The sequence below is a fragment of the Oratosquilla oratoria genome, chromosome 37 (assembly GCF_046742065.1).
Source record: "Oratosquilla oratoria isolate Oo_2021 chromosome 37, ASM4674206v1, whole genome shotgun sequence".
In the NCBI taxonomy this organism is placed as follows: Eukaryota; Metazoa; Arthropoda; class Malacostraca; order Stomatopoda; family Squillidae; genus Oratosquilla; species Oratosquilla oratoria.
In genome coordinates, this window is record NC_134813.1 from 27795626 (window position 1) to 27806731 (window position 11106).

At 43.5% G+C, this 11106-nt stretch overlaps 1 protein-coding gene across 1 annotated transcript; it reads right to left on the minus strand.

Annotated features, from left to right (window-relative positions):
- Positions 1-471: 471 nt before the first annotated feature.
- LOC143019577 (vitellogenin-like) lies at positions 472-10865 on the minus strand. Its single transcript, XM_076175354.1, has 14 exons — positions 10799-10865; positions 10174-10607; positions 8965-10065; positions 8711-8861; positions 5881-7644; positions 5523-5780; positions 5254-5426; positions 4497-5089; positions 3860-4244; positions 3067-3756; positions 2371-2904; positions 1897-2281; positions 1426-1790; positions 472-1332 (listed from the first exon to the last, which is right to left on the minus strand). Exons 1-14 carry the CDS (start codon positions 10854-10856, stop codon positions 586-588), a joined length of 7638 nt encoding a protein of 2545 aa, XP_076031469.1. The 5' UTR covers positions 10857-10865; the 3' UTR covers positions 472-585.
- Positions 10866-11106: the final 241 nt, after the last annotated feature.

Consider the following 11106-nt stretch of genomic DNA (forward strand, 5'->3'; position numbering starts at 1 on the left):
ACTTATGTTTGACTTTTTTTTTTTTCTGAAACGCTGTGTTGGCATTTGCTCTCTAAACACATCTCCACCATTAACTCTCTAATATGATTTTTACCTGGCACTCGAATCTTCCCAACCACTCTTGCACTAATTCAACATCCTTCCCAAAACTCTCAAAGCACTCATTTAAATCTATTCAGAAAGCCTCCATTTCCTCTAGACTCTTCTCACTACCAGGTACATATGCGCTAACAAAGACCCACATTTCCCCACCAATTTCACCTTCATCCACATTAAAACGCATTGTCATATTATCTCTTTCCACAAAATCTATATTCTGCAGACTCATAAATATTTGATACCACCAAAAAATCTTCTTGTCATACAATAATTTGTTTCAAAATTTCCTGAGTTTTACTCAATTATACCAAAAGGTTAAAAGACAAATTATTATAGACAATACGCTTTATTTTTTCATTATTCAAACTGCTCATTTGCTTTATCTAAATAGCATTTGATATATTTGCAAATGTTACAAGACAAAGTATTTTTGTTAATCATAATAAGTGGCACTCGTGTCCGGAGTCCGTGCGACTCCTTGCGGGATTAGCATGAGTCCAATTGCCAGCTACTAAGGAAAGTGGCGGCATCGGGTGCAAGTTCACCGTTGGGCATCATCATGTCGTCGCCTTCGAAGTTGTTCAAGGTGCCCATCAGACCTTCCAGGCGACCCAGAAGCTCAACGCTGGCATAGAGTCGGAAGGTTGGTGAGGTTTTGGACACAGACAGGTAAAGGCTTCTGGCATTTACGATGACCTCAGCGGGGCGTTGGTAAACGGTAACATATGGGTAGATAGATTGTTCCTCTTCTGTTTGCTCTTGGTCGTCCAAGTAAGCCTTGTACTCGCTGTCGATGACAACCTTGTGCAGCCTGTTACCGAGAGTGATTCCAAATTCATACTTATTATCTGGTAATGCTCTGACAGTGACATGGTCGTAACCGTCAGTAGCCAGGATGTACTGGCATGGAGTCACGGGCAGTTTGATCATTTTTCCATCGAAGGTGTAGAGACTCCCGTCTCCATAATAGATTGCAGGAGAAGATGTGAGGGCGTTAAAGAACTTGTACTGAATAGGGATCATGGTTTGCATGAGGCCTACAAAATTCCTCCATACGGGAAGTCCGGTAGAGACGCTGACTCCATAAGGCACAGTTGTTAAGGAATACACAGGGCGGTTAAGAGGAAGCACCAGGCGAAGTTTTCCTTGCTTGGCATTGTAGTTCAGTTGTAAGGTGTCTTCAAGAAGCTGGTAGAGGAAATGAAGTACCTCCTCTGCTTGAGGGATATTTTCCTGTAAAGAAAACGAAAAGAAGAATGAGCCAAAGCAAACTTACTTTTATGTCATCTTTTTGTGAGAGAATATACAGAGCAAAACAGTACTTACAAATCCAAAGCTGTGAAGGAACCAGTCGACAATCTGACGGATGAATGGTCTCCTCATGATTTGCCGATATACAATATGGGCATCCTTCCTGACGTCTTCAACGACGTGCCTTGTGACGTAAGTTAGAGCTTCCCATTGTTCAGGGAAGTTTTCTTTTAGGAAGTTCATTATCTGAACTGGATTCAATCTACCGTTCATTGTAGCCCAGATGTCGGTGAGTGCTTGATATTCCTGAGGATATGCCTCCTGCAGCCTAAGTAGTATTCCCTCAATTTTCTCCCAGAGGTGAGTGTCTTTGAGAGCGCGCACTATTTCCTCAGGTGTGAATTGGTTCATTTCGTAAAGTTCCTTCAAGCGAAGTAGGACTGGGAAAAGAAAAATAACAGTGATTATAACGAAACTCCCTTAAATCAGTTACCTTATCTGTGGTGCAGAAACGGATGGGAATTACCTAATTAAACTTAAACTTACCTGTCCTTATTTCCATCAGACTTTCCATGATCTCTGATTCGTAAGCTTTCGTGATTTTCGACATGAAATCCACATATTCGTTATAGAGGCTGATTACAGATTCATCGAGATATAGGTAAACTCCTTTAAACATAGATACAAGCGTTTGAACTTCGCTTATAGCAACTTGGAAGATGTGAACAAAGTCGGGGATCAGACCGTCCGTGCGAAGGTCTTCGTAGATATGTGCGAATTCGCTAAGGAAATACTGGAAGACCTTGTCCGCCTCAATGACGGGCAGTTCGGCACTCTGGCTTGCCGCATCAGCTTGCAACTGCTGGTAAGTGGATTCCCACCATCCTAGGAAAGTGTTTACCTGAGATCTGATGATTTCCAGGATTTCGTTCTGTAATTAGATAGAAATATTAAGTGAAAGGGAACATTTCTTAGGTGGGTTTTCAAACATTGAACTTCCATTTCACTCTAAATACGAACCATGTTTTCTTGGACTTCTTCTTGGTGATAGTGACCTTCCAAATCGAGAGTAACGGGTGAAGTGAGCTCAGCCTTAATTCCAGCAACATCAGCAAATCTCATGAGAGGGTTCTCCCATGGCTTTTCAACACGAATGTCAAATTCAACCTTGCCAGGGCTCTTCCAGCCAGCGTTCAAATGATATTTCTTGTTTTGATCTTCACCAACCTTGAAGGTTACAGCTTCCACATGAACGGGGTAGCAGAAGTGACTCTCAGTTACGTATTTCTCAGCCTGTAAGCCCCAATGAGTATGTAAATTGAAACCGTGGCAGTGAATTGTTTCCTCAGGTCGTAGAATGTTGGAGATTTCCATATCAATAGATGGTGTCTTCAACTTTGCTGAAAGAACTGCCTCCTCAGGCATGGTTCGTTCGTATTTTAGAGCAACCATTTTCTCAGGAATCGAAGGATCGTACACATAGTGCAATTCGATACCCTTTGTTGATTCTGTCCACGCAGTATCCAGGGTTATCCTTGGGTCATGCAGGAGAGCCTAAGTGTAATTAAGAAATATGGTAAGAAACATAAAAAATATGTAAGAAGAAAGGCAACTTTAGAATATAGATAGAGGTTCACTTTGTCATGAGAAGCTTCTTAAGGATGAAAGATAATTTTACGATAATACTACGGAGTGACATTGTTGTGAAAAGCTTACCTTTGCTGACATGGTCATTTCCGTTCTATAACTTCCTCCGGACTTCTTCGTGCCCTCGAGTGTCAAGAGCACCATGTCTTCAGGGGACTGGAATATATCCAGTTCCAGAGCGCCAACTACAGTTAGTGGTGAGAATCCATACTCTGCTGAAATCACGATGTCCTTAGAGAGGGTAGGGTAGCTGACTTTGCCTTCAATGCGAGTTCCCTGAGTGCCTTTCACTTCCTGGGTAATCATATTAGCAGAAACCTCGATTTTGTCTTCACTTTTATCCTTGTTGACCCAAACTTCAACAGAAGGCTTTGACGAATCCAAACTACTTACAGCCTCCAATGTGCGAGAAGGTGTCTCGACACGTACATTCCACAAAAGAGGTTCTGGATGGTGAACCCTGATGTTGAAATAGGTTTCGTCGTTCTTGGTCATTTCAAGATGCATGGATCCGTCATCATTCTTCTCGGAACTGGCCTTGAAGGTACTGATGGCTTCGAAGGGCAGGACAGCCTCAATGGTGATCTTTCCAGACTTCACCCAGCTCTCTTCGTCAGACGTCCGTGTACCGTGTGACTCGATGCTTGTTAGCTTGTCTGCATGATTGAAGGCGATCTTTGCCTCGTAAGCGCTTTCTGTAAACTTACCGAAGATATCCAACAACATTGCTTCGGTCAATTTGTTCTGGGAGATCTCCGTCTGTGAAAAAGAAAAACACAGAAACCAACTTTTAGTCTTTGTTCAAGAAAGAGGAGAATAGGTATTATATCTGAGGTAATACTAGACATGATATCCTTCTTACCTTGAGTAACACTACCCTTTCATCTGGTGTCATTTTATAATTGGCGTGGACATGTGAGACAACTTCCTCAATTTGAGGAGATTTAAGAGTCATCATGGCATCTAGTTTATAACTGAAGGGTTCAGGCAAATTTTCGAAAGAGTAATTCCAACTCCATTCGTAGTTATTTTCATCAGGAGTCTTAAAGTAGATTAGGCCATTCATAGAAGATTTTTCGTAAGCAAGGGTATTTTTGTTAAGGGAAGTTTGGAAAGTGAAGGTCCTTTGGGCAGGTGTGGTCCAGATTAGACTTGCTTCGTTATGACCCTCAAACATGCGAAGAGGTGAGGCCAGTTGAGCTTTCATGTTGTACTGATGAGCTTCTCCCATCAAGACCAGGTCACCACTAGAAATGATAATAATAACAATAATTGTAAGAATAACAATGGTAATGATGATAATAATAACAGTAGTAGTAATAATAATAGTAATGATAATAATTATTATTATTATTATTATTATTATTATTATTATTATGATAATAATAGTAATAATAATAATAATAATACCCGTAATAATAAAAAATAGATATTCACTGAAGAGCCGTATAGACCATTGTGCCCAACTATTGTCTAATTATCTGTTTTTAGTTACTTACTACATAGCAAATAATCCATCATCAGCTAATACGTAGTTGCTTTCAGTGCCGATCATTTTTGAAGTATCACCATCAGCGTCGAAGAAGACCTCAGCCTTGATAGTTTTGGTGGTAAAATCTCGATCGTAAACGCCCTTAATCCTGCGTTGGTACTCTTCTTGAGGGAAGAGAAGACTGTTAAAGTTGATATGGAGAGCTTCCTTGGAAAGAGTGAAATCTGCCTTGGTATCTGTAAGCTTGAAGAAGGCAAAGCTAGTCCTAATAGCACTCTCTTCTTCAGAAATGAGTTCTCTGTCGATCATAGAGTTGAAGAGAATACCGGTGGAGTCGCTTAACTGAACAAAAACTTTCTTCTTTTGTGGGGAAGTTTCCATAGCAGTTGTCAATTGATGTGGTCCTTGGGTGAATCCTGAGATTTCAAGATCCATCTCCTGGAGCCATGTCTCCTTTAGACTCAGCGTGACAGGACCTTTGAACTCGTATGTGACTTCCTCATTGTACACAGCAGTGCCTGTGACATCGTACTTGGATTCTTCGATTTCGTCGATATGAGCCACGATATCCAGTCGCTCCAGAAGTTTGGGTACCTGCAACTAAAAGGAGAGTGGTGTGAGCAGATATGAATAAGGGCATTCGCTTAGCTGGATAATTCTATAGACTTAACTTTATATGAGCAGATAACGTGTAACTAACAACACAAAAATAGGTTGATTCTCTATTGCAAAAAAACATAGGTATGAAAATGAAGAGGACTCACTTCCAGTTTATTTTCGAAAGAGAACTTTCCTTCCTCCTTTCGTGTACTTGACAGCAAAGCATGGGCGATCTTTTCCTCAGTCTTCCTGTTTTCAAGATCCCAAGAGGTTTCCAATAGCATGCCGTCATAATGCAGCTTGTTATGAGACTTCATGTCGATCTCTCCCACTATGGCTAAGGACAGATGTTACAAGATAAATTGTCATAGCGTTTATCAACTTAAAAACCATTTCAAATTCGAATGGATATCCGTAGGCTTGGTAATCTTACCTGTTGTTTCCACATCAATATTAAAGTTGGCGGGGAAGATGCCGTTCTTCTTAGCGATGGATTCGATGTCAAAGTAAGCATGGTCTCCCTTCATGAAGCTGAATTTGGCGGACCATTCTGCACTGTCTTCGGCCTCTGCTGTCGTTGCGATATGTTGGTGGAGTTTCCAATCGATAATTTCGACATTGACGTTCCACTTACGCAGCTTGTCGATAAGTGGGAAGTAAATGTGAGGCGTCGTGTGGAAATCAAAACCGGCTGTAAAATAAATTAGCTGTTTGAACCTTACCCCAAAAGATTTGTCATTTAACTACACTTAAAAAACAATTTTTTTTTCGTTATAAAATCAAATACTTACCTTCAACGTCCAATACGATGAAGTTCCTTAATGCGTTGTGGGATTTAACTGCTACATCAATGCCAGTGTTACTCTCATGCATTTCAGAAAGGACAGAGGCCTCGAACATTTGAGATTCAGCAGGGAATTCCCAGCTTGGGCTGAAGTAAATGTTGAAGTCAAACTTCCTGTGAGGATCTTCTGTTTTCAGCATCATATCTGTTTTGAAACCATAGGCATATTCGCCGGACTCATGCATGATCTTATACTTCCAGAACATTTCCAGAGCCTTCTTGTCAGCATCGGTGGTAAGCGTAGTCTGAGTAGCATACTCCAAGAAAGAGGAGCTGATGGAAGTGAAGAGAGTTTGGGTGTTTTCTTTCTTGTCGTAGGAGACCTTGGCAGATGCGCCGCGAGGAGCACTGGATCCAGGAGTGTCAATGGTGAAGTCGATGACTTTGTTGTCGGGTTCATTGGTCAATAAGGCTGCCAGTCTATAGCCTTCCATGGAAGCCTCGGTTTTTTCTGCAGTCAGGCTGATCTCAATTGGATGACCAAATGGTACAGAGGTGCTGCTGATGATGTTGGGCAAGTTGAGTTTATAACAGAAGCGAAGACCCAGGTGGCTATCAAAGAAGTCAGTGCACTCGTCCTTCTCTACCAAACGAGCGTCGACAATGCCTTCAGGGATGATTTTGTGTTCTGGGTTTTCGTTCAGTATTTCAATCTCTTCGTTGACCATATAGGTTTCGCTCTTGAATGAAATGAGATCCCATTTTTCTGGTATACTCCATTTGATATTCAATCCACCAGTTAAATCGATGTCAAGCTTTCCACCGTTTGAAATGTGGAGATTGTTCTTAACCTTAACGCCATGCTTGAGTACAGATTTGAAGCCAACGAAACCGTCCAACTCAACAGATAGGCTAGGCATCAATTTCAAGGAAGCGTGTGGGTTCTCACCGGATAAGATTTGTCTGATGTCGACATCGGAATCCATATCAAGGCCAAGAACTGCAGCACCACACAGGTCAGCATGAAGTGGTATTCCTTGCATAGTTGGGATTGTATATTCCAAGGAGATGGGAAGAGTCCTGGCAGTATTTATGAGGTATTTGGACATAGATTCCATGTTGTGGTCCATGTAAGCGAAGAAATCACCGATGATTTGGTCAACGTCGATATTCTTAAGGTCAGATGTGAGAGAAGCGAAAGAGATCTCCTGCCCGAAAAGACGAAGGGCTAGATCAATCATAGGTTGTTTTTCCTGGTGGTTACGAGAACGCACTTTGGAGTCAACGAAGTCTTCGGCAACCTGGAATTCTACATTTCTCTTGGCTCTAAGTGAGCTGGCCAAATGCTGGACAACCTTGGATCCCTTATCTTGACCAAAGGCGGCGATGTCCATGATCACCTTGTTCCAAGGAGTAGACATCAGATATCCTCTAGGACCAAAGACTTCTTCCAGAAGTGAGTTGAAGCCATCTAGCCTCAAGCCTACTTCAGCCAAGTTCATCATGTTTCCAAAGATATCAGCAGTTACGTTGAAGTTGACAGATCGTGGAAGAGTAGACCTGCGGGAATAGATGAGATTGGAATCGACTTCAGCTCCCAAACCGATAGTGCGGAAGAAATGGGAGATTTCTGTATTTCTGGAGAACTTTCTGATGTCTTCACTGTAGTCAGCAGGAAGAACAGTGTTGGAGAGGAGGTAACGGAGGTGCTCCTTGTGTGGTGAATCAGTCTCCTGAAGGTTACTCAGATGGGTAAGTACCAAGCTGCGAACTGAAACGAAATATAGAATTGTTCTGTTTCATCATAATATACACATAAAGATATGGACACAATAAATTTACACGTACATATGATATCGATATACCCACGCATGTACATACAAATCTACAATTATACACACACGTAATACGTAATTTCATACATGCATACCCATCTACACTCAGCAGGTAATTAGAGAGAAAACGAGCCACTTCGTTGAAATAGAAACATTTTCATAACATAAGCCGCTCCTCTTGAGTGAAACAATCACAGTATTTAAATATGATTTTCAATTTGTAGAGGAATAGTTGAATTTGACAGAGGGAGATCTTTGGTTTGATCCGGAAGCCGAGTGCTAGGTAGAGTTAAAAATGTTGATGAGATTTGAAGGTGAGCAAGATTTTTGGGAGCGGGTTCCCATAATTTGTTCCTTACACTGGGAAAGGGGATGGGTGAATAGGTAAATTCGGAAAGCAAAATATTGTGACACATGATCTCGAAAGCTTCAGAAATATCAAGGGCTGCACCAAAAGGTTTCCAATACCTTATAAGGTAAGGGGGCCACGGACAAGTGTAACAGGAAAGATCAGCAGTAGCTTGAACAAAGCAAAATCCACACTGGTGCTCCTAAGGTAGGGAGTGGGCTTCAAGATGACAAAGGAAAAGTCGGTAACATATTTAAAGCATTAGATGGATGGAGTGAGGGCAATATGCTGTAGCAGGAAGAATGAGATCGGTTACCCTCTTTTGGGTTAGGCTGAACCAAAGTAGCCTTCCAAGATTAGGGAAAGGTATGTTTGTATGGACAAAGGTGGAATAGTATGATAAGTACAGAAATTGTTTCTATTGGGTATGGGAAAGGAATAAAAGATGAAGAAGTAGAAGAAAACTTGGCCCGTTTCTTGAGAAGGTGCGGGAGGCAAAGACTTAGAATCCATAATGGCTGCCAATCAATGTCACTTGCCGAAGTGATGGTTATGGCTGCACTTGTTATTTGCTTTTTTTCGTTCATATATATAAGATAGGAGGGGAGGGGGTAGTAAGGTAATAGATTACTATATGAAGATATATCACTTACTCTGGATGTTTGTCTCCTTTCCTGCAAACTCAATTATACGCTTCATTTCCACCATGTCGTCGACACACCTCATACCATTCAGGTAAGCAGTTGCTCGGATCTCAGTTTCCTCCTTGGTATCATAGTAATGAGTTAACATCTCTCGTGGGTTCTAGAAAAAAAAAGTAAAAAAGTAAATACGCGTTCCCCTATCTTCTGTCATATCAAGACAAAAAGGGTTATAGTATGAAGAAATCCACTGTAATAGAACTTACCCACAAGTTGCAGGGCACTTTCCTATAAGCCTGGGCGGCCGCCACGCGAACGGAGGTTTCCACGCTGATGTCATGGTAGCACTGCTTGACTGTGGCAGCTACAGCTTCAGGGAAGTAGCCGACATTGCCAAGGCCCTTGAGGAGGAGTTTGGCGTGCTCGCGCTCCTCAGGTGTGGCTCCGTGGCATGTCTCGGCAAGTTTGCTGGTGGCCAGCATGATGATCTCATCGACATGCCCTTCCTCTCTGTACCTAGGGTGTTGGCGGATGTAGGTACTGACCATGGAAGCAGCTGCCAAAAGGACGGTCTTGGGGGGATGGTCCATCGTGACTAGAGGGGCCAGTGACTTGATGGCGAGGGCATTGGGACGGGGCATCATGTGCAGGGCTGTGGCATAGAGGGCAGTTCTCCCTGGGGAGGCCACTCCTTGCGAAATCTCTTCCATCATAACGGGAACGGCTCCAGACTCACCGAGGAAGGCGATGGCGTCGAGGTACATCTGTTCGATCTTGTGCCAGTTGGGGCAGTAGGCGCCAGCACGAATGTTGTCGAGGATAGCCTTGACGTGAGAATCGGGAGCGTGGCGGAGCAGAGTCATTCCATGGTAGACAAGGGCGGCTGTCTCGGGCTCGACAGTGTTTTCGACCTTGGCGCAAATGTCTGTGAGGATCGCATCGAGTCTGGGCACAACAGTGTCCCTCTTCTTTGGAGTGGTGAAGTCGAACTTGAGCTCTTTCTTGACCAGGTGGTCGGACGAGAAGGTGAGGAGGGCAGGGTCCACCTCTACCTGGGACTCGAACTGAAGGGTGGCCTTTTGTACAGCCTTGATGTGTTTGTAGACTCCATACATAGGTTTGAGGATGTTGGTGTCAGTACACTCGATGGAAGTGTAGAGGCCACTCTGGATGTTTTGCTGACAAGTCGAGCTGGATTCCTCGAGAGGAAGAGGCATGTTGAGCCAGGGTAGGTTGTTCATCGTTTCAGCCGGACGGTAGAAACGGTCCTCGCACCTCTTGTTGTCCTTCTCCTTGACCACTTGCACATCAGTTTCGGAGACGGGAGTCAGGGTGTAGCTGGTGGGGCATTTACCCTGGATGTCTCTCTGAGGAAAGAGAAATGAGATCGGTCAGAGCTACCAACTTGTTAGAAGTGGAGCAATCCCGATGTCATTGACTGAAAATTTGAAGAATAGTGCTGTAGTGAGCCTTACCTCTGTGATGATGGATTCCTTGTTGACCTCAGAGAAGGAGGGAAGGGTGTTCTGGAGGTAGGAGGCCACACTCATCTTGGCGTTGACGGACCACGTGTCGTCCTCGGGGTCGACGCACACGTGCTGCACTCGTCCGTCCATGATGGCCATCATGAGGGGACGCTCAGACACCTTGCCCATCTCTGGAACGACGCTCGCGTCCTTTCCGTTCATCTGGAACTCCTTGATGGTGATGGCCACGTCGCAGGGCGTGAGCATCGACAGTTCCACCTTGGAGTTCCATTCGACTCGGGTGTTTGCGTTCTCCACATTCTCGAAGTGAAGGTTGGACTCCCCATGCTGTTGGTAAACATAGGTGTGTCCAGGTGTGTAGCTGAGCTTGGGGCTTCCAGTTACCGGGCACTCGACAGAGCACCGTACTCCATCGTAGGAATCTGTGTGAAGGGAAAAAGAACGATGGTGCTTCTGTAAACTCTAGTCACATGAAAAAATTGCTTCAACCTTTTCAGATGGAAGAGAACAGAACTTGGCACAACTTGCATTCAAATTTTGTGGTTTGGATGCAAAATCTATACAATGAATGAGAAAGTACAACACTTTTTTCAGGATAATCGAAAGAACTTACACGCATGAGCAATCAGGGCAAAGCAAAGAGTCGTGAAGAGGAAGAGTGATCGCGCCATGGTGTCTGTCTCAAGACCCCACTACGACTGCCGCTGTGGACTTCTTTACAAGTATTTATACCCGTGTGGATATGCCCAGACGGACCGAAGACCTTGGCAACAGATATGGTTATCCATACGATAAAGGTCGCCCTTCCGATCCAGAGCAATGATAAGTGACGATGGTTATGATAAACCTCATAGGCAACAACAGTGAGAAGTGAGCTTACTTAATTAATTTGTATTAGTATCTCCAGTTCGACGTAAACTA

Bases quoted from the DNA above. Each gene is read 5' to 3' on its own strand.
- LOC143019577 (XM_076175354.1), bottom strand. From the start codon at position 10,856: ATGGCGCGATCACTCTTCCTCTTCACGACTCTTTGCTTTGCCCTGATT. The intron at 2,905-3,066 runs GTAAGCTTTTCA...AATTACACTTAG, and splicing joins AAATGACCATGTCAGCAAAG to GCTCTCCTGCATGACCCAAG. The intron at 1,333-1,425 runs GTAAGTACTGTT...TTTTCTTTACAG, and splicing joins TCCTTCACAGCTTTGGATTT to GAAAATATCCCTCAAGCAGA.